This window comes from Sturnus vulgaris, chromosome 29 (genome assembly GCF_052056855.1).
Source record: "Sturnus vulgaris isolate bStuVul1 chromosome 29, bStuVul1.hap1, whole genome shotgun sequence".
In the NCBI taxonomy this organism is placed as follows: Eukaryota; Metazoa; Chordata; class Aves; order Passeriformes; family Sturnidae; genus Sturnus; species Sturnus vulgaris.
The window spans coordinates 1,968,683-1,996,562 of NC_142271.1; the positions used below are offsets into that span (position 1 = coordinate 1,968,683).

Genomic DNA, 27,880 nt, shown 5'->3' on the forward strand with positions numbered 1-27,880 from the left:
TAGCTGGGGAGAGTGGCTGCCTCTTCCCTCCCATCTCTGGGAGCTTGTTTGGCTTCTCCAGGGCTGCTTCAGGGAGCATGAGATGAACCCAGATGAGACCCCCACACTGGGGATGCCATGGGGACACTGCCATGACCCTGAACTGAGCCTGTCCCCACGCAGTGGCAGCTGTGGGGAAGCAGGGAAGGTCTTTAGGCACCATCTGGAGATGTTGGTTCAGGACTGGGGCACGGTCTGACACAGCTGGAGGAGCAGCAGTGCCCAGGGAGGGGACAGGAGGTGGCACTGGGTTATCTGTGTCCCAGAGGACATCCAGGAGCCAGCTCTGGGACAAAACATCCCCCAGGAGTGATGCCCAGGACAATGGGACACAGAGGACAGCTCTGACCCCAGCACAGCCCCGTTCTGGGGGAGCAGGGATGGAGATCCCAGCTCAGGGTAATGCCAGGTGCTGGACAGGACACTCGTGTGGTGTCACTGCAGTGCTGAACCAGCTGAGCCCAGCCCATCCTGTGCTCCCGGGGCTGAGAGAGGGTCTGCAGGGGCCAGAAAATCTCAGTGCCAGGGGGCTTCCTGAAAACGGGTGAGAGAAACAAACTGGAAAGGACAATTCTGTTCCTTGGGGGCTGGAAAAATGATGCAGAAATAGGCCGAAATGTGGAATTTAAGCCAAATACATTCTATTTTAAATACCCCATAAATATTGAACTTCCTGTGACAGAGAGAGAGGTTTCAGAACCCGGTGGGAGGTGAAGGATGCTGCTGTCGGATGTGGGGGTGGATTTTGGGTGTCCCATCTCAAAACAGCTCTGGACCAGGCTACGGCTGCGAGGTGGGTTCGGACACGAGGTGGAGCTGCTACAGCAACATCCGAGCATCCCTGAGCACCTCGGCAAGGAAAAGGACATCCTGATGCTTAAAGACGGGGAAACCGAGGCACAGCACCGCCTCACGATCCGCAGAATTCCAAAGCCAGACAATCCCCACCGCTGTCCCCACTCCAGCCCAGCCCCCTCCCGTTCTCAAGTTGCTTTTATGGATTGAAATTGCGTCAGCGATGCCGTGGATGGAGCCAGATTCTCGCCAGACCCCGGCACGCTCCGGCGCCCGCGTTTTCCCTGGCGGAGCCCCAGGACACAAGGTGGCACTGTGTGACAGAGCACGGGACACACCGACCCGCCAGGAATGCGGGGAGAATTCCCCACCCGGGAATCAGGGATGTGCGAGCTCCCCTGCCAGGCTGAGCTCATGGAGGGATGGGGCTGCAAACTCTGGCCGTGTAACCTGCGCTGCTAAAATAAATAATTGTAGCTAAAAAAATCCACCAGGCAGAGAGCAGAGACAGGGATTGTCCATGGCTTGTGACAGCTTTTTTTGGGAAGACCCACCTCCAAGAGAGAGTCTAGAGAGGTTTCTCGGGGATCACATGCTGGGGATCAGAGATGAATCTGTCCCACCAAAAACATGAGGGCAGAGACCTTGTTTGGAGCATCCAGGGGTTCCTGAGGACAGCATACCTGTCATTAACAAGATTCTGGGCTGGAAACCCGTGGAGAGGTTGGTTTGGCTATTTCTACACCAAAACAGGATTGTCTCTTCCTGAACTGCTGCAGTGCACCCTCCTCCTCTGTCCTTCCGTGGACAGAGACCTTGAGGGATGCCCAACCTCTCTGGGAGGCCCCTGAGCCCCCTGAGCATCCTGTGCTGGTCTCTGCCCACCTCTGGGGATGTGCCTGATGTGCTGGACCATGGGCCAGCCTCAGGGTGCTGTGCTGGGCCAGGGGAAGGGGCCATGGATGGGGGGGATCCAGAAACCCCTCTCCATGCCCTCAGGACCCACTCAAGGCTTTCCAGTTTAGAGCTGATCCTCCTTGAGATCTCCCAGGTCCTGCTCTTCATTCCATCCTTTGTCTGGATGTTATCTGAGATGCCTTGAGCCTTGCAGGACATTCCTGCAGAAAGTGACTCCTTCTTGATCCAAAAAGGCCCTTATTCATCCAGTTCTTTCCATTTTCTCTCCTTCTCTCTCTCTCTATTTTCTCTTTTTTTTTTTTTTTTTTTTTTTTTTTTCTTCCCATGGACATTAAAAATCAGAAGGCATATTTAGAGAGCAGACAGCTTTGGGCGGGTGTTGCTGGCTAAAAGATCTCTTCCTTCCCCAGAAACAACTCATTTGTCTGCTTGGCCACCTCCTCCCACCCAGGAACGGCCGCGCTTGGGTGCACGAAGCTCTTCCTGGCGGGATGAAAGTCGACAGATAAAATATTAGCATCAGGTCGCAGCATTCCTTCCTCCTGGCCAAACTCGCATTACGACGATGAGGAGCTGAGCTGCGATGCCTGGCCGGTGATGCAAGGCTCGATTTTTCCAGCACGGTTTTCCCTCGGGCTCCAGGCTCTCCCGCTGGTGCAGCTCCGGGTGCTTTGGGTGTGGAGCTCCGCCAGCCTCCGCCCGCTCAGGATCCGGCCCTGGAAGCTGTGGAGTTGCAGTCCCAGCTGGAGCAGGGCGTTCTTGGTGGTAAGATTCGAGCGTGGCTCTCGTGCCTCGTGGATTTTCTTGGGTGGAGCGTTTTCCTCAGTCACCCTCAATGCCCCCCCCTGGATTTTGGGGGCACTTTTCTGAGGGGACAAAGCTGGGCAGGGGGTGAGGAGGGGTCCTGGCGGGGTGACAATGCCCCACACAGCCCAGGGAGGTGCAGAGAGGGGTGCTGAGGCAGCATCCCCCGCTCCACCTCCCCTTGTCCTGCACCAAGAACTCCCTTATGCAAGCGTTGACCCTCCTGGAGGAGACCCCCACCCCAACAACAGGCCTGTGCTGGGCTTGGATCCCCTCCACTACCCCAAAACACCCCCCAGCCCCTCCGTGCAGCAGCACCAGCAGTGCCGGTGCAGAAGTAAACAGTGCTGGCAGGATGAGTCCCTCAGGTCTTCACCTGGTGACAGCCTTGGCCCTGGGGCAGCGCAGCCCTTCACCCCCTCCCCAGCCCCAGGAGCTGGGGCTGAGCATCGGCGGCATCCCGGGGGGCTGGAGCCCCCCAGGGAGGGGGGCTGAGGGGAAGGGCCCCGGGGCTGGGGGGGTTGGTACCCCGAGCCCCGGCAGCCGCTGCAGGGAAGGGGCATCTCACACGCAGGAGCAGAAACAGGGCGGAGAGATGCTCGGGGAGGGTGGTGGGAGGGAAGGGGGGTCAGATCTGAGTGCAGTCTCCCAGCTCCCCACCGGCCCCGGGGTCGGTCCCTCCTGACCTCTCGGTGAGCGAGGGATTGCGAGCCAGGGAGGGATGGGATCTGCGGGAGCCTCTGCCAAGAGCTGGCTCCAGATCCGCAGGCAGCTCTGGGCTGCATTTCCCCTCCGGCGCGAAGAGGAGCTGGGGTGTCCGGGGTTCACTCCTCGCTGACACCGACCCCCCGAGACCCTCAGCGGCACGTCGGGCCCCGCGGGGAGGTGAGCCGGTGCCGGAGGGTGCGGGGGAGCCGGGGGTAGGCGGAGGGCCGGGCTGGGGGTGGAGGGGATGAAGGGATGGATGGAGGGATGGGAGGATGGAGGGAGGGATGGATGCGGGGATGAGAGGAAGGGCAGCGGCGGTGGGGGGGGGGGGGGCACCGGGCGGGATGCGGGGCTGGGCGCTGGGGCGGGGGGTCCTCGGCCCCCCGGCGGGGCGGTGCCGCTTCCCGTAACCCCACCGCTCGCTCCCAGCCCTATAAAAGCCCCGCCGAGCCCCGCAGCCGCTCCCGCCGCCTCCCTCCGAGGCGCCGAGCCCCGCGGGGAGGCACCGCCGGGGCGCAACAGGCCCCCCCCCGGGCCGGGCACGCGTGAACGGGGACCCCCGGGGAGGGAGAGCGGGAAGGGAGGCGGACACGGAGCATCCATCCCCCCCTTCTCTCCGCCGGCAAACGGGGAAGAGCCCCCCGGCCGCCGCCTCCTCGCCGAGCCCGGCCCGGGGGGGGCGGAGGGAGCGCGGAGCCGCCGGAGCGGGAGGGGCGGGCGGCGGGGCCCCCCCCGCGCCTGGCGCTGCAGGTACCGGCAGGGAGGGGGGGACACAGCGCCCGGCCGGGCTCAGCATCCCCCCATCCCTTCCCCAGCGTCCTCCCGGCCGGGCCCGCAGCCCCCCCCCACCCCCCCCCCCCGCCTGCCGCACACCCCCCCCGCCCTCTCCTGGCCCCTCCATCCCGCACTTGTTGCTGCCCGGCAGGGCTGGGCTGGCTCCCGGTTTAGGGCGGTTTTATTTGGGGGGGGTGGCTTTGGAGGGGGTGGAGGTTGCAGCCTCCCCTGCTGTCCCCCAGCAGCCAGCGGTGTCCGGCGCGGCTCCAGCTTGCTCCCCCCGAGGCCAGAGCCAAGCCTGAGCCCCCCCTTTTCCCCTCCCCAGTCCCATCTCTGTCCTCCTCTCCCGCCTTCGCCGAACCCCAGCTCCTCGCCCGGAGGAAGGGTGCACGCTGTGGGCATCTCCCATCCACCGAAATCTATGATCAGCTCGGTGTGTGTCTCCTCCTACCGTGGACGCAAGTCTGGGAACAAACCACCCTCCAAAACATGCCTGAAGGAAGAGATGGGCAAAGGGGAAGAGTCGGACAAGATCACCATCAATGTAGGTGGCACCCGGCATGAGACCTACAAAAGCACCCTGCGGACTCTGCCGGGCACCCGCCTGGCCTGGCTGGCCGACCCCGATGCCCAGAGCAACTTTGACTTTGATGGCAAAAGCAACGAGTTCTTCTTCGACCGCCACCCCGGGATCTTCTCCTACGTGCTCAACTACTACCGCACCGGGAAGCTGCACTGCCCCGCGGACATCTGCGGGCCCCTCTTCGAGGAGGAGCTCACCTACTGGGGCATCGACGAGACCGACGTGGAGCCCTGCTGCTGGATGACCTACCGGCAGCACCGCGACGCCGAGGAGGCCCTGGACATCTTCGAGAGTCCCGAGCCTGGTGGAGGGGCTGCTGGAGAGGAGCCTGAAGAGGAAGGGGGTAGGGAGATGGCCCTTCAGCGCCTGGGCATGGATGACAGGCCCCCAGGGGCGGCGGGGGCTGCTGGAGGAGGTGGCTGCTGCCGGAACTGGCAGCCCAAGATGTGGGCGCTCTTTGAGGATCCCTACTCGTCCAAGGCGGCGAGGGTAAGCTCCCGAAACGCGCCGGTGGGGAGGAGGGATGGCGCCGTGCCGGGGTTGTGGCTTCACCTCCCCATCCCCGAGGTCAAGGCTGACTTTCCTGATGGGTTACATGAGGCCCCCCCATAACTGTCCCCCTCCTACTGTGGGGCACGTGAGCCATGTCCCATCCTGTAGGACACATCTTCCATTGTCTCCCAATCCCCTCCCAACACAGCACATCTGGGAGAGCTGGGCTGAAACTGCGGGCAAGAACAATCCCTGCACCCTCGAGTGCTCCCTGGGCACCTCCTGGGCACACGGAGATGAGGGATTGTCCTTGGCAGGGCTGACTCTGGCAGAGTTTCAGGATGCTCTAGGATAGGATGTTTGGGTTCCTCTTGCTGGGCTGCACGATGCCAAAACCCGCATTTACCAGCCCAGGTGTGGAGCGGAGATCAGGGCTGCGAGTCGGATCCTGCAGTGAACGGGATCCTCATGGTTGTCCCCGAGCAGCTCACGCTCCTCATGTGTAGGAACTGCAGCCCCAAAGGACACCCCGTGCCCGCTGTCCCCACCGGGGCCACCCCCGCCGCCCACGGAGCCAGCACGCCCAGCACGGCCCCGGTACCGTGTGTGTGCACACGTGAGCTCATCCCCACCCCACAGACCCCACCACCCTCCCTGGGCACGCAGGCAGTCCCTACCCACGGGCACCCATGTGCCCGGGACGTGTCCCCCTAAACCAGCTCTGCCCACCGACCCCCGGTGCCCACCCGTGCCCACCCAGCCCGCCCAGCGTGTAAATCTGCTGCACACACACTGGCAGGCAGCTGGGATCGAGAGGAATTCTGGATGCATTTAGAGGTGTAAAAAAGCCCCATCGATGGTAAGAAATTCTGCAGGCATTTCACACCCACGAGCAGCACGCGGGGCAGGGGTCAGTTTGGCAAGGAGGTGTTTTTGCAGCAAATGTTAGAACAACACACACACGCAGAGAATGCTCGGGCAGCAAGAGCTGAACCCATTTTAAACGGGTACCCCCTCCTTTGCCCATCTCTGAGTGCTCTTCACCTTGGAGAGATGCTCTGAATGGTGTAAAGCTCCAAATAAAAAATTAAACAAAATTAAAAATAAACCCGAGCACAATAATTCAACTCTTTTTTTTTTTTTCCCCCTGGTGTCATTTGGTTCTGCTTTTCCTGTGTGCTGAGCTGCTCCTGGCAGGCTTTAGCAGGAGGAATGGATTGGAGGGAGCAGAGATGGTTGTGACTGAGGCCCAACTGGGACTGGAGTGGGACCAGTTTGTACTGGGATCTTCCTGCTTCCTTCTCACTGCTTTAGATAAATGTTCAGCTCAGCAGTGCCATGGGAACGATCAACTTCCAGAGGCAACAGGGAAAAATACCGGTATAGTTTTGCCATAGCTTAGGAGAACTGCTCTGGTAAGAGGGGAAACTGAGGCACAGAGCAATGCAACCATCCCAGTGAGTGCACCCAGCTCCTGGCTGGAGTCCCCATGCAGCACTGGGGTGCTGCAGGATTCATGAGCATCTCATGTGCATCTCTGCAGGATTCATGAGCATGTCTGTGGATAGAACATCCCCAGGTGCTGCCCTGGCTTTTGTGGTGGGTGAGGTTTGCAGTGGTTGGGGTTTCTTCAATACCCCATTTTGAGGTCTCCCCCTTTCTTGCCAGAGCAAAAGGGTTCTGCTGGCTCTGGAATGTGCTGGAGCAGCTGAACAGCATGTTGCCAAACCTTGGGAAGCAGCAGTCCCAGGCTGTCCATGTAAAATCTCTCCCTCTCTGTGTGGCAGCCGTGACTAAGAGTCTCAAGAGCTGAATTTCTCCGGTCCTTGCTCCTCCTCTCCATGGAGCAGCCCCTCGGGCCCTGACTCAGTTGGTTCCTTGTTATTTCCATCTTTCTTTCCCTCCAGCACTTCTCCTCCTGAGCTGGCACCTGTGTGAGAGCGTGCTGAGAATCAATCCCATGTTTCAGCCTCGATGCACCATCGATGGCCATGGGGTCCCTGGCTCCTCAATCCAGTCCACCCAGGGAATATTTGGTCCCTGGCTCCTCAATCCAGTCCACCCAGGGAATATTTGGTCCCTGGCTCTTCAATCCAGTCCACTCAAGGAATATTTGATCCCTGGAGCAACTGCTGTCCCAGCTGGAGCTTAACACTTTTCCTCCCCGTGGGAAACTGCCCTGGCTGGGATTTTACCTCTACGTCCAAACTCTTCTCCCATGCAGCTCCTCATTATTTTTTCCCTTTGCAGCCCGACTTGGAGAGTCCTGACCTCACTTTCATGGGGACTTTCAGGCTAGTGACCCTTTGTAGGGTCATGGAATTTTTGGGAGCACCCATCTCAAGCTGTTGAGTGCAGGTCAAGATTGTGTAGAACATCAACAGGTTCTGGAGGACTTGTTTGGTGGGAGTTCTGGTGTGTATTGGTTGTACTGGGTTTATACATAGATTTGATTTTATTTTGAAGATATTTTTAGAAAAGAACTTGAGTTTGGAGCAGAGACTGAAGCTGAGGTGAGACATCTTGGGTCAGTCACAGAACTGGAGCAGCACTCTGGGGGGACACGATGCTTGGCACTGGTTATAAACCCAACTCTTCTATTTTTAAAGGCTGATTTTGCTCCCTGGGCTAAATCAGGTCTCACCTCACACCCAGCAGCAGGGCTGCTTCATTACTCAAGTGTTTGCATGGTCCCACTCCCTTCCTGGGTGATTTTTTTCTTTCTGCTTTGCTTTAAGTCTAAATTTTTACTCTTCAGGTTTTCCCAAGATTCCCCATCCAGGGAAGTTCAGGAACGTGACTCAGCCCTCAGCTGAAAAGAGGATTATTTTGGCTGTGCCACCCCTGTGTAGAGACATTTGTCTGGTTAAGCTGGCCATGCTTTAAGATCCCAATTTTGTTGGATTTGTTTCCCAAATTGCACACGACTGATGAGCCTTCAGAGCCGAATCCCCATGTGTGGTCCAAAGGGTTTGACTGAGGGTCAGGAGCCTCTCATGGCATCCCCAAGCAGGAGTCTCTCATCGAGCAGGACAATCATTCCTCTTCCAGAGGTTTCTCCATCATTTAATGCCCGATTTAAACTTCACACCAAACTCTTGCAAGGCTGTTGCTCTCTGTGGTGAGCCCACAGGGGCCTGCCCTTGGGGACACCCCTCGAGGATGCTCCTGGCAGGCTGGGCTGGTCCACGGCCGGGTGTTTCTCCAGCGTGACTCAGGCTGTCTCTGCTGCTGATTCACTCCAGCCGAGGATCCTGGGCTGTTGCCTGGAGCAGCTCGTGGTGCAGCTCTGCCAGGCACAGCTGCTTGGGTGGCTTTGACAGCAAAAGGTGCAGGTGCAGCAGAGGGGCTGCAGCAGGACCTGCTCCTGGGAAGCTGAAAGCACCTGGGTTTTGTGCTGGAGGAAGTTAGAACAAGAGTTTTTCTGTTCTGAAGCTTAATTTTTTTTTTTTTTTTTGGAGGGGGGATGGTGGCTCTTGGAAACAGATGCTCCAGGTAACGGGCTGGTCATGAGTGAGGGAGCTGAGCAGGATTGAGGGGAGCACAACAAGGTGCTCTTTGTGACATAGCTGTGACTTCCAGTGCATGCTGCCAGCCCCGAGGCGGGGAGAAGGGAGGAGGTGACATGGAGAGGACAGCAGTCTCCCTGCTTGGGCAGAGCAGAGAAATGGGGACATCTGGGTGAACATTTGGGTGTCACCAGGTCCAGGCAACAACAGGAGGCTGAGCTCCTCTCCTCATCCTGCCCTCCCACTCCTGGACCTTCTGTGGGCACTGACCCTCAGGGAGGGGTGAAAGGATGGCTCTGGCACATCCAGACCCCAAAGCTCACTGCTGTGAACAGTGTGAGCCTGGCATCTGGAGGGGGTTGTGATGGATGTGGGGGAAAGCTCTTTGGATGTGTCCTGTCAAATTTCCCTTTTCATGTCTGTTCCCATTGGAAGGCTGCTCCAGTCCCAGACTGTCTCAGTTTCCCTTCATCCCCACCAGTGCCATTCCTGGCACAGCTGGAGCCCAGCTCACCTTTTCCTTTAGTGCTTGGAGAAAGGTCCTGGACTGATGGCTCCAGGCACTGAGGTTTGCAGTCAGCTCATGGGAGAGGTCCATGGATCCCTCCTCATTCTCCACCCTTGGTCTTGGGGCAGTGGGTGGCAGCATCTGGAGCGTTTTGACTCCTCCAGACAGAAGAGGTTGCCCCACATCAGCTCAGAGCCCGTGTGATTTTGACTTTGGCAGGTGGTTGCTTTTGCCTCGCTTTTCTTCATCCTGGTCTCCATCACAACCTTCTGCCTGGAGACTCACGAGGCCTTCAACATCGACGTCAACGTCACCGAGACCCTGGTGGTGGGCAACACCACGACAGTGCTGCTGACACACAAAGTGGAGACGGAGCCCATCCTCACCTACATCGAAGGGGTCTGCGTGCTGTGGTTCACCCTCGAGTTCCTGGTCCGCATCATCTGCTGCCCAGACAAGCTTCTCTTCATTAAAAACCTGCTCAACATCATTGACTTCGTGGCCATCTTGCCCTTCTACCTGGAGGTGGGTCTCAGTGGCCTGTCCTCCAAAGCCGCCCGGGACGTGCTGGGTTTCCTGCGGGTGGTGCGCTTCGTCCGCATCCTCCGCATCTTCAAGCTGACGCGGCACTTTGTGGGTCTCCGTGTGCTGGGCCACACCCTGCGGGCCAGCACCAACGAATTCCTGCTCCTCATCATCTTCCTCGCCTTGGGGGTCTTGATTTTCGCCACCATGATCTACTACGCCGAGCGCATCGGAGCCAAGACGTCCGACCCCACCGGCAGCGACCACACTCACTTTAAGAACATCCCCATCGGGTTCTGGTGGGCCGTGGTCACCATGACGACCCTGGGTTACGGTGACATGTACCCCAAGACGTGGTCAGGGATGGTGGTGGGGGCTCTGTGCGCCCTGGCCGGGGTGCTGACCATCGCCATGCCCGTGCCCGTCATCGTCAATAACTTTGGGATGTACTATTCATTGGCCATGGCCAAGCAGAAGCTGCCAAAGAAGAAGAAAAAGCATATACCCCGTCCGGCGCCGCTGGACTCCCCCACCTACGGCAAATCCGAGGAAAACTCCCCCCGGAACAGCACCCAGAGCGACACCTGCCCTTTGGCAGTGGAGGAGGGGGCGACTGAGAGGAAACGGTCAGGTGAGAGCCCAGAGGTGGGGCCGAGGGAGGGGGATGTGGTTACAGGGCTAGACAGAGAGAGACAGCAAAAACAGCAGCACACATGGACCTGTTTAGGAAAAAAAGTCACCTTTATTGAATGGACAGCTCGTATTTAAAGCATATCATGCAGAGCTAAGACAGGACAGGAGCTCATTGGATAATTGGGAAAAACATCCATGAGACCGTACCTCAGGATGTGTCCCATGGGAAAAACACCTTTATTATGAATTCCATTCTGTTTTGACCATATTATCATCCTGGGAGAATTCCTCCCTAACTGAAGCTACAATCAGCTTATCAGTCTGGGAATGGACCTGAGAGGCAGGAGAAGTCCAGGCCTGAGAAAAAATTCTCAAGCTGTAATTTCCTAGCTCTCTAAATGTGTGTGTCCACAGGGAGAGACCTCTGGGAGCCCTCAGGGCAATGAGTTTGGTGCCCTGTGTCCCCAAGTCCCTGGGGATGGTGCAGGATGTGGCTCCCACCTCTGGGTGGGTGAGACCTTGGTGTGGAAAGGGCTGAGCCCCTCGGGTGTGTTGGGGACTGTGCTGGTGCACCAGGGCACTGCTCATCAAATCCCCCATCCAGGCAGGAGGGAAAGGCCATATCCTGCTTTCCCAAAGGCCATATCCTCCCCTCCTAATGGCACAGATCCAACCACCATGGAGGGTGTCAAGGTGTCCCTGTCTAACCCACCTCCCCTCACAGTGACAGAGGTAAGGCTGCCATGTTAGCCTGATCATTCCCTTAGGACAGATTTTTCCTTTGCTTCCCCCACCATAAATCAGGGTAACCTTCACCAAAACTGATAAATCCACGGACATTCCCCAGGGCTTGACCCCACCTCCTCATTCATCTGCTGGTGGACAGAATCCCTGCCTGCTGCACCAAATCCTGAGCAAAACCAGCCCCTGGATATTTCATTTTTTAATCTCACACGCTGAGCTGAAGTTTGGGGTTTGGCCAGTGTTTCCTTTGGATCAGGAGAAGACACAGCCCCAACTGTGGGAGATACCCCTTGGGCTAACTCTGGGGGTCCGTGTGAGCCCTGCCCCACTGTCAGTGCTGGCCATGGTGACTGTTCTGCCCCTTTTCTCTTGGTTTGCTGCCAGTGGCACCCCCAGGGTGTCTGGAACAGGAGGCACCATGGTGGGGCTGTGTCCTGCACCAACACCGAGGTCAGCCCTGGGCAGCTGCACATCTGGCCACATGTGTTTAACCCAGGGCCTTCTCCTGCCAGGGAAACAGGGAGCTCTGGGTGCCCAAACAGCTCTTTTCCTTTATAAATCTCCTTTTTCCACATGCCTGCGAATGCCATCTGCCCCAGGAGCCCTGGCAGCAAGGAGCAGTTCGAGCCAGGAGCTCAGGCCAGGCCCTCACGTGGCAGAGCATCCTCTCAGCCAACGAACCAGGGAGACAGGGGACATAAATTAGCACTTCCCACTACCCCGAGCAGCCCGTTCCTCAGCAGTGTGAATTTTGGAGAGCTAATTCCCTCCAATTAGGTGGGTGGATCTCAAAAACCTGGGGTGTTTCATCCCCAGCTTTGGTTTCATGCAGGTTTTATAACCCTCAGCAGGACTGGATGTGCTTGGAATTATCTCTGTCTTGGTCCTGCTCCCCTGGCTGCTCTAAGTGAGCGTGTCCAGCTTGGATCAGCACCTGAACCGGTGGCTGTTGCTCTGGGCCATCTGCAACCTGCTCTTCTGCTTCCTTGCACAATCTGATCAAGCCCTTCTGGCCACCCCTGAGCACTTTGTGCCGTGGGTTTGTCAGCTGCTGATGGGTCTGTGGCACCCCCTTGCAGACTCCAAGCAGAACGGAGAGGCCAACGTGGTGCTGTCGGACGAGGAGCAGCCGCTGTCGCCGGCGGACGAGGAGAAGCGGCCGATGCGGCGCTCCAGCACCCGCGACAAGAACAAGAAATCCTCCACGTGCTTCCTGCTGGCCACGGGGGACTTCTCCTGTGCAGCAGATGGAGGCATCCAGAAAGGTACGGCTGCAGGTGTGAGCAGCACCTGGGCAGGGAGGGAGAGGTGGAGCCTGAGGTTTGTTGGGCCGATCCAAGACCGGTTCATCTCCATGTGCCTGCCTGGCTGTTCTCTGCTCCCCAAATCCACGTTTTCCTGCCTCTCCATCTGCTTCACCTCTGTCCAACACATCTCTCCGTGCTGGCTCCACGTTTTGTTTTCTCCTCCCCACTTGGCCCCGTTTGGGGTCTGTGACCCCGTGCTGGCTGCACTGCCCTCCCTGAGGACAGAATGCTCCAACCTCTGCCCCTCCAGCTCCTTTCCCTGGGGTTCAACCACTCATCTCTGGCTGGTGTGAGTGGGACATCTCCTGGGGACGTGGTGAGGTTGTGACTGAAGGTGACCAAAAGATTTTCAGCAGGGAAAAAAAAAGTCCAGAGGCTTTTCCCTTCCCCTCCCCTCTGGTGGCTTTCAGTGGGTTGCAGCGTGGGGAGCTGTGATGTGTCAGGTGCTGCCTTGCCAGCAGCTCCGGGCTGCCAGAAAGGCTCCTCTGGCTTTGGAACGGGAGCTGTGCTAAGTGTTGAGGTTCTCCATGGGAAACTGAGGGGGAGATGAGTCAGGAAAACACAAAATCTTCTTCCCATGACAAAACAAAATCTTCTTCAACCTGGACCCAGACTTCTCTGCTCCTCTGCCTTCCCCCAGCACGCCAGCCCCAGAGAGGGTAAATCCAGCGCCCCAAAATCCAGCTGCACCCTCGATTGCTGGGATAACTCTCAGGGCATTGCTCAGTTTTCCAGTTGTGCAGTGTTTTGTGTGTCCAGGTGGCGTGGGATGCTGCAGCTGCAGAGCTGACCTACTTCTACCTCCCTGGTACCAAGTGATGCCCGTGGCTCCCAGGGAGCTCCCTGGGAGCTGGGACCAGGCAGGAGAAGGGAGGATGTGCTGCTCTCTGAGCTGCTCCCCAAAACCTGTTGGTGCTCTGGAGAGCCTCAAGGGTTTGTTCCTTCGGGAACTGCTTGGGATGGCACAGACAGGATGGACACAGGGAGGTGTTTGGGGCAATCACTTTTATCAGTAGTAGAAGTGAACTGGTTGTTTCCTCCTGGGAAATCAGGGATTCCCTTTGGCATTGCTGCTCAACCTCAGAAAGGGGACAAAGAGGAAAAGCTTTGCTCATCCTTGGGGTACCATCAGATATCTGTTTGGAATGCCTGATGTTTTTTCCCTGGAAGTGCCTTTTCCTGTGAAGCTGGTCTCTTAATGCCTGTGGAGAGGGCAGAGAGGTTTAGTCCCACTCCAGACTGGAATGCTGAACTGGAAGGGATGAAGGAGAGGGATGAAAGCCAATGCTGATCTTCCTCCTTAGAAAATGCTGAAGTCAGGCTTCAACTGAAGCATTTCAGTGTGGTTCCACTGAAGCCAGGAGAAATGGAGCAGCTCTAAGAGTTGAAGATCCAGAGCTGCTTTCACTCACTCCCAAATCCCATCACTGGATTGCAGGAGACCAGGAGATTTCTGTCCTTGTGTGGTGGCAGCAGCAGCTCTTTGAAAGTGCACTGTGGTGATTGCTCTTGGGGTGTTCTGGTGTTTTTTCTGCAAGTTTCAGAGTGCCTCTTACACTTCAAACCAGAAGGTGTGCACGGGTCACTCATCCCCATGCTGCTGGAACGATGTTGCACCTGGAGGAAGCCGGACCTGGTGTCCAGAGGGGCTCCAGGGATGCTCCAGTTGCTTTTGGGAAGAGGGAACATCAGTACCCCTGTTCTGCTTGGGGTGTGGGACAGATGGGTGGGAGGCTGGCCTGGGAGGCCAGGGCTGGCCTAGTGAAATGTTCCAGTATGGCCAGGGGTGACCAGGGGTGACCAGAGGTGACCAAGGTGACCAGGGGGCAAAGCAGCCTCCAGCCAAAATCCACTGGGAACTGCAGAGGCACCTCCTCCCCTGGGCTTGATTTATCTCCTGCTGAGGCTGTTTGTTCTGGTACTGGGATGTTGGCAGCTCTGCAAATTGAGATGAGCTTGGTTCTGAGCCCGACTCTCTGATGGCCATCTGTCAGATCCTGGGACAGGTACTGGTGTCTGTACAAGCTGTGGAAATCAGGAGAGGGAGCTGGTTTGGGAATAAGCTGCAGATCCCGGCATCCACTGTGGTTTAACCCCGACTCCAGCAGTTGGTCTTGTTGGGGCAGCTCAGAGACAAGAGCTGCTCCTGCCCTTGGACCTGAGCCTGGAGCAGATTGAGCTGGATTGCTGTGGATTCCTCTGTGGAATGTGTTTCTGTGGCTGTGGCTGCCTCCAGTGGTATTGCTTTGCTCCCTGCCTGCCAGGGATGGTTTCAGACCCTTTATCTCCCCTCAGCACTGGGATCCTGCTCAGCAGCTCCCAAAAACGTGTCCTGCTGCATGCAGACACCTTGGCATGGGGCTGCCTTGGCACAAAGTCCTCTGCTTGGAGGATGGAGTCCAGCAGTGAGACTGGTTAGGATGGAACCATGGAATCACTTGGGTTGGAAGAGAGCTCAACCAGCCCAACCTTCCCCCAGCACTCGGCCAGCAACCCATGTCCCCAAATGCCACATCTGTGTGTCCCTTAAAAATCTCCCCCTCCTTTATCAGCACATTAGCAGGGCACAGCAGCAGTTCTTGGCTCCGTGGAGCATCATGCAGCCGATTTTCACTCTGTTCCTTGGTGTCAGTGCAGGGCCATGACTCTGACCTGGCCCGAGCACGAGGGATGGGATCAAGCTGGGAATGCTCACGGGAGCATCCCCTGCAGTTGCCTGGCTGGGGGGACTGAGGACCAGCCCACATTTGCGTGGGGACCTGCAAATTTATTTATTTCCCCTGTGACCAACAACAGGACGTTCCTGGACTTTGTTGCCTCCCTGTTTTGTCCCATCTGCCCCCAGCTCCCCCCGTGCCTGTGTGAGCACTCAGAGCCGAGCTGGCAGTGCCAAGGTCCAGGAGGAGCCCCTGGGGACACACAAACGCTCTTTTCTTGGCAGCAAGCCCGTTCCTAAAGCAATCCCAGTGACTCTGGGTAGCCCAGGGCGAGTTACTGGGACACCAGCTTTGATTGTCCGCTGTGGCAATTAGCAGAGCACAATCCCTTGTGCGGTGTGGCTTCACTCTGTGGTGGCACCTGGCCCTGGGCGTGGTGGGAAACCACGAGAGCCTTGAGGGACCGAGCCTTGAGCTCCTTCCCAGGTGCTCCTGCAGGCGTGGCTTGGGATAAATGGATGGAGAGAATGAAGAGCTGGGCTTGGGGCAGGTTTGTTCTGGCTTCCCATTGCAGAGGGTCCCTGGGGGAATCAAACACCTTTATGAAGTTCTGCCCCAAAATGTGATGCTTGAGACTAAATGAGAGTGAGCAGTGTGATTTTGACAGTTTCTGTGCCTGTTTGCACCCTTTTCTATTCAGAGCTGGGAGCCAGAGGCAGAGATCAGCCCCATAAACCCCATCAGCTCCCAGCCATCCCCAGCCCCATCACCCTCCTGCCAACTGCTGCTCTTTGGGTGCTGCATCCAGGGCTGGCCCAGGCTCTCAGGGACCGCTGGGATCTCGGCACGGCTGCTGCCCACGCACGGCTCCGGGCGGCAGGAAACGCGGGAGCTCCTCACAGAGCCCCAGCACAGCCGGGGAAAGCAGAAGGGGAAGGAAGGATGAGCCCGGCGCAGGTTTTGGGGAGTGCTGTGGGGAGCAGGGTGGTCTCTGCATCAGCTGCTGTGGGTGGGGAACTCCCAGCTCAGCTCCCCCAGCTCAGGGCTGTGCTCACTTCCCTCCTCACTCGCTGTGTGGATCCCTGCCAAGGAGTAAATAAGGAAATTGCTCTTCTCCTCAGGCCTGCTTCTGCTCCACTGCAGGGAGGGGAAAGCTTTGCTGGAGTCAGCAACAGGTTTGGGCAGGTGTCCCTGTGTCCCCTGGAGCTGTGTCTGCCCCACAGCTGGAAGAGCTGTGTGTCCTCGAGGGGCTGAGAGCTGGGGAGGTGTCGGATTTTGCCCTTTTCTGACCCAGAGATGGGGAAACTGAGAGGTATCTTAAAAAACTTTTATTCCATTCTCAAGGGTTGAAGAATCCTCGCTGGCTACTGGGGCTGGGAAAAAAAATGTCAAAACCCCCAGATTTGCAGAGGTAGTGCTCTGGAACCTTTTCCAGGGGGTGTTCCTGTCTCAGCATCCCCCCTGGTGATGCTGTGACTGCTCTGGTGTGAGCCTTGATCCCTGATCCAAGCCCAAACCAGCAGCAGCAAAACAGAACCCAGAGATGTGGCAGGAACTCCTGGGGACACAGGGAGGGGTTCCCAGCCTGGCACTGCCATAGGGACCATCCATCACTTTGTTTTTCTGCTGTCAGGAGCTGCCTCTCTCTTCTCTCCCCCCACACGCTGCTTCCATGGTCGTGCTTTCCCTGGAACTCACTGGTGCCTTGGGAAGGCTCAGGCTTGGCTGGGTTTGCTCACCCGGGTGCTCTCAGGGAAGATCCAGGCGCTGGGACATTGGGCTCATCACAGCTGGGAGCATCATTAATTTTCCATATTTTGGCAGCAGATCCAGGGAACAGACTCATCCTTAGCAGTGGTGCTTTGTGGACCTAAAAATCCAATTCTCAGTGCAAAGACTTTGTGTCTTTCCAGCAAGAAAAGTGGCTTTCCACCTGCGAGAACATTTCCTCTGGCTATTGCTTTTTCAATAAATGCTGGAGAAATTCCTGGCTCTTTGGAGGAGTGTGAAGGGTCCCCATGCTTAAAGAAATAGAAATATTTGTTCTTTAATGCAATTTCTTGTAGAAAATAATGAGCAAGTCTACCTGCTCCTTTCCACACAGAAAGGTGTCAGCAGCAGCTTGCTGCTACAGGGGTGTAAGAACCAGAGCTGGGGGAATCACTCCTTCCAAATCCCTTATTTGTTTGAGTTCTGCTGCTTTTCCCCGTCTGCTTCAGCCCACAAAATCCCCAGACTCATTCCTCATTCAGAGCAATTTGGGAAACAAAACCCAACACTCTAGCAGAGCAATTTGGTCTCGTCATTGATGACTCTCGAGTCCTGGATTTGGCCGGCGCCGCTCGATGCAGGGGAAGGTCTGCAGGATCCAGGGGAGCCTGGCTGCGCTCAGAAATCCCTTCCTGAATTTTTCTAGGGGTTTGCTGGGGGTGTGCGGTGCTCTCAGCTTGCCGAGCCCAGGCCAGGAGGCTGCTGGGCTCTAACCTGTCTGTTTTCTTCACCGAGGCTACGGAAAATCGCGGAGCCTGAGCAGCATAGACGGTGCGGCAGGACCCGCGCTGGGGCTGGCTCCGCTGGCGTCCCGCTGCAGCTCCCCCTGCTCCCCCGTCCCCGCCATCCTCTAAAAGGACCTCGCTGTGCCCCGTGTGTCCCTCCGGCTGTCCCCACCACGCTGCATCTCCAGTGCCCAGAGCTGGGACGTCTCCATCCCCCAGGAGCAGGTTCTGAGCCTCCCATCCTCCCCAGGAGCTGGTTCTGATCCCCCCCAGGAGCTGGTTCTGATCCCCCCCAGGAGCTGGTTCTGATCCTACCCTGGAGCTGGTTCTGATCCCCCCCAGGAGCTGGTTCTGATCCTCCCCTGGAGCTGGTTCTGACCCTCCCCTGGAGCTGGTTCTGATCCCCCCCAGGAGCTGGTTCTGATCCTACCCTGGAGCTGGTTCTGATCCCCCCCAGGAGCTGGTTCTGATTTCCCCCCCCCCGGATCTGGTTCTGATCCCCCCCAGGAGCTGGTTCTGATCCTCCCCTGGAGCTGGTTCTGATCCCCCCCCCCCCCCGGATCTGGTTCTGATCCCCCCCAGGAGCTGGTTCTGACCCTCCCCTGGAGCTGGTTCTGCTGGTTCTGACTCTCCCCAGCTGCCCCTGCCCTGGCTGCAGGACCTGTAACATCTCCACTGACCTTGTCTGGTGTCCATGTGTATGGACAGTCCCTGCAATAGGTGTTGGGGTACTTTTCCCCTCCTTGAAACATTATTCATCCTAAATAAACCCTGCAATTCCCTCTGGTGTCGAGCCCTGCCTCCTGTGGGCCATTTGTGTTGGGCTAAAGGGTGGTGGAAAAGCAAGAAGGACAAGTTGACTCATAAAATTATATCTCATTGTGCTGCAAATGGCTGAATTCATATATTTTTAGGTTTTATTTTGTTTGGTTTGGTTTTTTTTTTTTAAACCAGCCCCAAGTTTCTGGAGGCAACAGATGAATAAACCTCTATTCCCTGCCCAGCAGTGGTTCCCCTCTTTTTTTGTGCCTTTTTCTGCCTAAATCCTACTTGTTTTTTCCCAGATTGTGTCTACTTCTCCTTCCAACCTCAGGGATGGGCCTGAGGGCCTTGGATACCAGCCTTGAGATCCCATGGAGGCTGGAGGGCCCTGGGAGAGGGTGCAGGGAGCCCACAGAACTGGGATAATATGTGTGGATACTCCCAGGCAGAGCTGGGAAGTGGTGGGAACAGGAATAAAGGTCCTTGGGAAAGCTGCTGCTGGTGTTGAAGAGAAAGATTTGAGACCAAATGATGCTGAAATAGATGAGGGATGAATCCTTGCTCGGGATGGATGTGAGGCAGTGGGGCAGAACATTCCCATGGGATGGGAGCTGGGTTTGAACCTGGCTCTCCCCATCCCTGGCAGGATGAGGCTGGACAGTCAAACTCCCTGGTTTTTGCTCACGTGTGTTGGTTTTTGGGATGATTTTGGATGATCTCAGGTGTCTTCCTGAACTAGAACAAACCCTTCAGTCCCTGACCTCTGGCTCATTTCAGTTCTGTCCAGCTCAGCCCCCCTGGAGCTGTTTGGATCTTGGCTGGCTGCCAGGGGTGTCCAGCCCTGGCCTTGGATCCCCCTCGGTGCTCTCTTGGCCTCTTTTCTCACTCTGAGCGAGTCAGGGCTGGAGCCTGGGGACTTTTCTGGGCAGGAGAGCTTAGATGTGGCTGTGTTTAAAAAGCAAAGAGCCCCAAGATCTTTCCTGGGGTCAGACCCGTCCCCTCCATCATGGCCAAACTGGAGCAGGAAATGCTCAGGGAATGGTGACGTGAGGATTCCTGTGGGGCAAGGCTGGGCACAGGCTGGACTCGGTGATCTTGGAGGTCTTTTCCAACTTTAATGATTCTGTGATTCCATGGTCCCTGCACTTGAAAGAAGGATTTTGGCAGATCCCACAGCCAAGACCCTCGTACTCCATCCCAGGTTTCCTGTGCCTCAGTTTCCCTCGGTGTGGAGAAGGAGCAGCCAGGAGAAACAGTCAGCAAATGTCCAATCCCTCCTTCCTTCCTTCCTTCCTTCCTTCCTTCCTTCCTTCCTTCCTTCCTTCCTTCCTTCCTTCCTTCCTTCCTTCCTTCCTTCCTTCCTTCCTTCCTTCCTTCCTTCCTTCCTTCCTTCCTTCCTTCCTTCCTTCCTTCCTTCCTTCCTTCCTTCCTTCCTTCCTTCCTTCCTTCCTTCCTTCCTTCCTTCCTTCCTTCCTTCCTTCCTCCCTCCCTCCCTCCCTCCCTCCCCTGTCCCAGCTGTGCAAGAGCCAAAGAGAAGCACAAAAGACATGAACAATTTTGTGCCTTGGGCTGGATCTTGGGATGGATGACAGGAGCTGAGCACTGCACTGGTGCTGGAGCCAGAATTTTTGTGGATTTGGGGAGAAATTGGGATGAGCTACATCCATCCTCTGCTCAGGATGTGCCACACTGGGCTGTGGTGCTGCTCCCTCCCTCACAGCTGAGTTTGTGTTGGGTGCAGCTGCATCCCTTGGATTTCTGTAGTGGTGCATTCCCACAGCAGATGGACAGGATCACAGGGCACGTTCATGAATCACCCAAAATTCCATGAACTGGGCAAAGGGGTCGGTACAGCAGCACCATGCAGGTGCTTCTCTGGCTCATCCTCCCCTCTGGAAGCAGGAGGAGCTGGAATATCCCCAGGTCACCCTCCGTGACTTCAGTGGTCTTTGGATCATAAATGATTTATCCAGGACACGTGCTGACTTTGGGGATGAGCCAGGTATGAAACCCTGTCTCCTGCAGAAGAATCAGATCGAGATGCTCAAACTTTGGGGTTTGAGTCTCTTGGAGGTAGAGGATTAAACCCAGAGCAGCCACAGGTCCCGGGAGATCCCATCCTTGCCTTTCCCCCCTCAGGCTCCCAGAGCAGCTCATCCCAATGCCAGAGTGGTTGCTTGGGGTGGAAAACCTTTGGTGGACCCCAAAATTTTATCCCCACCAGAGCAAGGAGAGTTGGGCATGAGCTGACACGGAGCTGGCAGGATGCAATTTTTAGCTGGGGCGTTATGCAACCCTGGAGAAGGGATGACTAATGTGCAAAAAGCTCCTCTAAAACAACCCAGCCCCGAAAGGGAGATGGAGGGATTTCAGTGGGAGGCACCAAACTGCTGAAAAACCCAACGCATCTTCTCCCTCTTCCTCCTCGCCTTCTTCTGAACAGGATTTGGGGGATGCAGCAGGGAGAAAACAGCTTGTTGTTATTTTTAGGTGGGGTCTGGGTTGGTTTTGGGGGCGAATTAGCATGGGTTAATCCCCGGGTAAGATTAGAAGAGGAGCCGTAGTGGATCAGAGCAGACCTCTAAATATCTCTGGAGCTCAGGTTTTTATCTCAAACAGTGGCCAAAATTGGCTGCCTGGAGAATAGGATAAGAATAGAGCACGAATATTCGATACTTCCCCTGAATATCCTCGCAGGGTTTATCTGTGTTTGGGGATCTGGTAGGAGCTCACGTTCCAGCCCAGGCAAAAGGCACCAAGAGAAAGCCAAGCTGTTGGATTTATTCCTGAGGAACTGAATAAATCCACAGGAGTCCAACTGCCCCTGCCCAATCCCTAAAATGGCCTTTGAAAAAAAAAAAATAACATCAAGGGGTGTGCAGTGACTGTCATGGCATGGCAGTGTGGGGATGGGATGGGATGGGATGGGATGGGATGGGATGGGATGGGATGGGATGGGATGGGATGGGATGGGATGGGATGGGTGTGCTGGGATGGGTGTGCTGGGTGCTGTGGGATGGGTGTGCTGGGATGGGTGTGCTGGGATGGGTGTGCTGGGTGCTGTGGGGTGGGTGTGCTGGGTGCTGTGGGGTGGGATGGGTGTGCTGTGGGGTGGGATGGGTGTGCTGGGTGCTGTGGGGTGGGATGGGTGTGCTGTGGGGTGGGATGGGTGTGCTGGGTGCTGTGGGATGGGTGTGCTGGGTGCTGTGGGGTGGGATGGGTGTGCTGGGTGCTGTGGGATGGGTGTGCTGGGTGCTGTGGGGTGGGATGGGTGTGCTGGGTGCTGTGGGATGGGTGTGCTGGGTGCTGTGGGGTGGGATGGGTGTGCTGGGTGCTGTGGGGTGGGATGGGTGTGCTGGGTGCTGTGGGATGGGTGTGCTGGGTGCTGTGGGGTGGGATGGGTGTGCTGGGGATCGTTCCTGGCAGGGCTGAGCAGGAACACAGGGATGAGCACTGGGTGTGGTACAGGAATGTGTCCCTCACCTGTGGGATGCTGGGCAGGGTGGAACACTCAGAGCTTCAGTGCCCCGTGTGTTCCTCCTGCGATGCTCAGCAGTGGGAATGGGACCAGAGGTCCTGGAGTCATGGAATGATTTGGGTTGGAAGGGCCAAGGGCAGGGACAGCTTCTGCCAGACCAGGGTGTTCCAAGCTTTGTCCAGCCTGGCCTGGAACACTCCAGAGGTCTGGGTGACACAGGGCTGCCCTGGTGGAGTCCTTGCACTCCTCTGCCTGTGTCTGCCCACTTTGGGACATGGATCAGCATTTTGGGACAAGGATTGAACCCCTGTCACCACCCACCCCTGTTCAAGGAGCCAAACCAGAGCATCAGGGGGATTTGGGAGCAGTTCCCCTCTCCAGCATCAGCCCCTTCCTTCTCTTTTCCTCCTGGAAGACTCAGAGTCCAGCACTGCATGGAGGCTGCACCATGATCCCGGGGTTGCTTGCAAAGTATTAATTTTTATTGTTGCAACAACTGCTCTGTTTCTCGGGAGATGCCTGAGAGAGCTGAGAAAATAGAAAGGCCTGTCAGGCAGCCGGGCAGGAGGTGAAGATGTCAAGAGAGTAATTGCTCTACCCAGAAGGAGCCTGTTCCTGGCTTCCCCAGCACTGCCAGGAAAAATCCTCACTGCTTATTTGATGACAATAAAGAAAAACAGAAAATAAATAGCAACCCCATGGCTTGCCCGTGCTGACGAGGAACAGGGGGAGCAGAGGCAGATGCAAAATAGGATCAGTGGAGCTTATAAATAGGAGCCTCCCAGCTCCCAGTCTGTTACTTCCTTACCTCCACCCGGGCAACTGATCCTTAGGTTTTACCCACAGAAAAGGTAAATGGAGGCTCAGAAAGGGTTCTGTGAACTTCTGGGAACAGAGTCACACTTCCTCCTGTGTGGGACAGGTGGGGACAGGGAATGTGTCCTGGTGGCTGTGAAAAAGAGTCAGGGAATTGTTTGGGTAGGAAGGGAGCTTAAATTCCATCCCATTCCAGCCCCTGCCATGGGCAGGGACACCTTCCACTGTCCCAGGTTGCTCCAAGCCTTGTTCAACCTGGCCTTGGACACTTCCAGGGATGGAACAGCCACAGCTGCTCTGGGCACCCTGTGCCAGGGCCTGCCCACCCTCCCAGGGAACAATTCCTGCCCAATATCCCATCCATCCCTGCCCTCTGGCAATGGGAAGCCATTCCCCCTTCTCCCCAGTCCCTCTCCAGCTCTCCTGGAGCCCCTTTAGGCTCTGGAAGGAGCTCTAAGATTTCCCAGAGCTTTATCCTTTCCAGGTGAACACCCCCAGCTCTCCCAGCCTGGCTCTGGAGCAGAGGGGCTCCCAGGGCTGAGGTTCTGCAGGTGGGGTCTCACCTGAGCAGGGCAGAATCCCCCCCGTTCCCTGCTGCCCACGGGGGGGTTCTGGCTCCAGTGGCTGGGGAATGTTGAGCTGCTCATCCTCCAACACCCCCAAATTCTCCTCCTCAGGGCTGCTCTGCCCAAACACTTGGGACCTACCCAAACATTGTGCAGGCACAGCTGGGTGCTGGCACAGCTGGGTGCTGGCACAGCTGGGTGTGAAGCAGCACTCCAGGGTGTTTGGGGAGGGAGGGACTGGGTGAACCCCCCCATGTGAGGAAATTTGGGGGTGATGGCTCTGGGCACAGCGCTGCAAACCTTGGGGGTATTTGGAGCTGGGTTTTGCCAGGCTGTGCCAAACCTCCTGCCCTTCCCAGGGCAGCACCCTAGGGAGCTTGGTGGCAGATCTGCACCCAAAAATAGGCTTGAGGAAGGGGCTGCACATCACCAAGGGGCCGTGAGGGCGAGGGCAGAACAGAGCTGGTACCAAGACGGGAGAGCTGTTTTCTCATGGTGCCTTTGTCTGGGGGACAAAAAAAATCCAAATCTGGGCTGTTGTTATTTATTTTTAGTCGTGCTCATTTTTTCCCCAGGCTGGGAAGCTGCTTTCCAAGGCAGGTCCCTGGAGGCTGCGGGCAGCAGGTCTCGAGCTAACACACAAAATGGCTTTGAACGGGGAGGAGGAGATGGGAGGTAAAAGCCAAGTCGTGCCCCTGGTAAATCAATCGACCTGATGGGGAATGTTTCTAGCAGGACACGAGCCCTGCCAAGAGCTTTTAGCTGCTTGCAGGAGTGACTGAATCAAGAGCTGGGATATTTTGCAGCAGCTGCTGCATGTGTGGGCACTGCTGGTCCCCAAATTGCTGCAGGGGGATTTTGTTGGGTCCCCAAACCATTTTGTCTTTGGAGGTGGGGAGCTCTCCTGCCAGCTCAGGAAGGAGAGCTCCTTTAATCCCCAGGGGTTTTATGGGATGTGAGGTTTGAAAAGCCCCCATGCCTGGGCACTGCTCACCTGAGCTGTGCAGAGATGCTCGATGGAGAACAAGACCTTTATTTTGTGGAAAAGGAGGAGGTTTTGGAGCTGTGTTGGGTCTGCAGGGGAGGCAGCTGGGTCAAACCCATGAGCAGGAGCTGGGGGTGAGGTTTAAAGCAAAATTCCTTGGCTTCCCTGCCTGACAGCCCCTGGCCTGGAAACTGGGCCCTGGCACATGGGGAGAGGTGGTGGGGTGACTCAGAGCTCCAATCAATGATAATTAATTCAATGATAACAAATGAAAGGGAGACAGGGAGAAGAAAACACACCGAGGGATTAATGCACCAGGGACATGTGGCTTGGGGTTGGCTTGGGAAGTTTTGGGCAAGAGCAGCTTTGTGGGAGGGGAGGGTTGGGAGGGATGTGGTGAGGGTGATGTTTTTGCCCTGCTTTTCATTTATGCCCTCAAAATCACCAATTCCATGCGTGGTTTCCCTTGGAGAATCATTGCCCAAGTCTCCATCTCTGCCACCATTCTGAGGCTTTTTAAAACCATTTTTCCCTGACTTACAGATGGATCATCAGCATTTTATCCCTCTGGAAAAGGCCACTTCACTTTGTGGTTACTCTGTTTTCTGCATCCTGCTAGGCCGGGGTCCCCTCTCCCTCTCCCTCTCCTATTTCTCCCCACAGAGCTCATGGAATCAAATATCTCATGCCATGTTTCATCTTTATGTCTTTAATTGCAGATTCCTGCCAGGACACCCTCGCTTCCAGTTACCCCCAGGGTGAGGTGGTCACCTTCTCCTGAGCCCCAGCTGGATGCAGGCACCACCATGGGAGGGACATCTTCCCCAGGGGTGCCTTCCCCAAGGGGCAGGGATGTGTATCCCCAGGGATGCTTTCCCCGAGGTGGAAGGATGCTCTCCCTGGGGCCGAGGGATGCTCTCCCCAAGGCTGGGACAGGCACTCCCCCGGGGATGCTCTCCCCAAAGCCCAGGGATGTTTTCCCTCAGGCTGGGACATGCATTCCTCTAGGGATCTCTCCCTGGGGCCGAGGGATGCTCTTCCCAAGGGAGATGCTCTCCCTAAGGCTGAGGGACACCCTTCCCAAAGCCCAGGGATGCTCTCCCCAAGGCTGGGCCATGCATTCCCCCAGGGATGCTCCCCCCAAAGCCCAGGGATGCTCTTCCCAAGGAGCTTTCTTTTCCCAGAGCTCCAGCTCCATGCCCGGGCTGGGGCTGGCAGCTGGGTCCCCCCGAGAGGTGCCACAGAGCAGCAGGGTCAGGAGGGAGGTCGGGGACAGCCCCACTCCCCTGCCCGGTGCCAGCCCTGCCACGGCCACGCTGCCCCAGCACCCCCTGGGCTGCCCCCTCCCCTTGCCCACGCTTTTGGCTGCACCTCACCCTCCACCTCTGGAGATCCAGCTGCTCACCAGGACATCTCTGCCCGTGCTCTGACCCCTCCATTGTCACACGGCCACTGGGAGCCCTTCTCCGGGGTGCCAAAGGCTCCACTCCAGGTGCCACCACTGCTCCCTCCCCGGGTGCTGATCCCACGGGCACAGGGGGACGAGTGGGGTGGGTGGGGGCAGGGATGGGGATGGGAAGCAATAGGAGACCGAGGTGTGGGGATCCCGGGGGCCTGGAGGGGGCAGGGTCCTTCCAACGCTGTTCCATATCTCTGTGACCAAGGCAATACTCCTGTCTCCGTCTGTCCTGTTCGCATGCCTGTCCTGTATAGACTTCCAATAAACACATCCATGAGCTGAGTCAGCTCCTGTACCCCTCCTGCCTCCCTGGGTCTTTGCCTCTGGCTCTCCGTGTGCCCACACAGTCCTGTCCCAACCCTGGCTGTCCCTGGCGGTAGGAATGGGGATTTGGGCCATGGCATTGCCTCAGTGTTGCCTGGATCACCTCGAGGGAGGTGATTCTTCCTCCCTCCTCTGCTCTCATGAGATCCCATCTGCAATGCTGCATCCAGCTCTGGAGCCCCCATCATTCAAAGGACATGGAACTGTTGGGGTGAGTCCAGAAGAGGCCATGAAGTTGATAAAGGAACTGGAGCATCTCCCCTATAGAGACAGGCTAGGATTGTTGGGGCTGTTCAGCCTGGAGGAGAGAAGGTTCTGTGGAGACCTCAGAGACCTTCCAGGGTCTGGAGAGTCTACAGGGAAGATTGGGGAGGGCAGTTCTTCAGAAACTGGAGTGGGAGGACAAGGGGGAATGGCTTCAAGCCAAAACCAGGAAATTTAAGTTTGATATTGGGAAGAAGTGAGGGTGGTGAGGCCCTGGCACAGGGTGCCCAGAGCAGCTGTGGCTGCCCCTGGATCCCTGGAAGTGTCCAAGGCCAGGTTGGACAGGGCTTGGAGCAGCCTGGGACAGTGGAAGGTGTCCCTGCCATGGCAGGGGTGGCACTGGATGGGCTTCAAGGTCCCTTCCCACCCAAACCATTCCGGGATTCTGGGATTCCGTGTTGTGGCTGAGCTCTTTGCTTTCTCACATGGCTTGGAGCAGAGCCCACACTGGAAATCCCAGGGAAGAGCCATCCCTGTGACATCCCTGTGACATCCCTGTGACATCCCTGTCATGGGGGAAAGGCCCCCCAGAGCTGACCCCGGCCACCAGACAGGACCCACAGCATTGCTGGATCAGCAGGGCCATCCTTGGCTCTCAGAGGGAGCACCAGGATGGGGTGAACGGGCTGGTCCTGCTGGGCTGTGTGGGCCTGACCTCATTCCTGACTCCACAGGTAATATTTCCATCCTTTTTGGGCTGTACCCCCTCGGCCCAGTGAGAGCCCTCGGAGAACCACAGAGCCCTGGCACAAGTCTGGGTGCCCCAAATCCCTGCCATGAGCTCGGGGCTGCAGCTGACACCTCTGGAGATCCTGGGGCTCTACCTTTGACAACATGAGCTCTTTTATTTGAGAGTGGTGGTGTAGGAAGAGGCTGGGATGGACAAAACCAGCGAGGGAACTGAAAAGCAGCATGAGACTGGAAAGAAAACATTCCCAAATGTGAGTGATTGGTGGCTGGAGGCCAAAGAGCAATTACAGAGAGAAGAGAGAAGAGAGAAGAGAGAAGAGAGAAGAGAGAAGAGAGAAGAGAGAAGAGAGAAGAGAGAAGAGAGAAGAGGAGAGAAGAGAGAAGAGAGAAGAGAGAAGAGAGAAGAGAGAAGAGAGAAGAGAGAAGAGAGAAGAGAGAAGAGAGAAGAGAGAAGAGAGAAGAGAGAAGAGAGAAGAGAGAAGAGAGAAGAACCTTCCTCCAAGAGTCTTCTGTTCCCTCTGTGGCTGCAGAGTCCTCGGGAGAGCCCCGTGGTGCTGCCAGCTGTGCCAGGCCCTGCTCTGCCAGGCTGTGGGCATGGATCCATCATGGGATCAATCATGGGATCCATGCTGGGTGCTGGGGTTGGCTGATCAGGGAGGGTCGATCAGGGGGTGCTGAGCCCTGCACCCCACAGGGTCCTGCCAGGGACCACGAGTGCCTGGAACTCTCAGCACTTGGAACATCTCAGAATTTGGAACATCTCAGAATTTGGAACATCTCAGAATTTGGAAACATCTCAGCAGAGCCTGGGACCTGCCCAGGGTGCCCCCGGGTGACCTCGAGGGGACAGGAACAGCCCAGGCTGTGGCAGGGGGTGTGGGGACAGGGTGGTCACGCTGTGGGTGGTTGGGGCAGAACTGGCTGGAGATGATCCCTAGCAGCAGGGTGAGGTCCCTGCTCCAGCCTGGACAAAGCCTCTTCCCACCTCCATTCCAATTGCAACCTGTCCCTCTCTGATCCCTGGGCAAAAAAAAACAGGCAGGAA

General features: G+C 56.9%; 1 protein-coding gene across 4 annotated transcripts; it reads left to right on the plus strand.

Moving 5' to 3' along the window:
* The first annotated feature begins 2,150 nt into the window (after positions 1-2,150).
* Positions 2,151-25,852, plus strand: KCNC4 (potassium voltage-gated channel subfamily C member 4). Of its 4 annotated transcripts, none has more exons than XM_088180399.1 (5): positions 2,151-2,517; positions 4,364-5,110; positions 9,350-10,286; positions 12,112-12,297; positions 23,689-24,806. In XM_088180399.1, the coding sequence occupies exons 1-5, from the start codon at positions 2,350-2,352 to the stop codon at positions 23,790-23,792; spliced, it is 2,142 nt and encodes a 713-aa protein (XP_088036525.1). In that variant the 5' UTR covers positions 2,151-2,349; the 3' UTR covers positions 23,793-24,806. The 4 variants fall into 4 exon arrangements, with proteins under 4 accessions (XP_088036525.1, XP_088036524.1, XP_088036526.1 ...); XM_088180398.1 differs by lacking the exon at positions 23,689-24,806 and adding an exon at positions 17,502-18,036; XM_088180400.1 differs by lacking the exon at positions 23,689-24,806 and adding an exon at positions 24,818-25,852 and having other exon boundaries at positions 2,159-2,517.
* Positions 25,853-27,880: the final 2,028 nt, after the last annotated feature.

Excerpts from the sequence above, each read along its gene's own strand:
- KCNC4 (XM_088180398.1), top strand. The coding sequence starts at position 2,350 with ATGCAAGGCTCGATTTTTCCAGCACGGTTTTCCCTCGGGCTCCAGGCT. Across the intron at positions 2,518-4,363 it reads GGAGCAGGGCGTTCTTGGTG|TCCCATCTCTGTCCTCCTCT; the intron begins GTAAGATTCGAG and ends TCCCCTCCCCAG. Across the intron at positions 5,111-9,349 it reads ACTCGTCCAAGGCGGCGAGG|GTGGTTGCTTTTGCCTCGCT; the intron begins GTAAGCTCCCGA and ends TGACTTTGGCAG.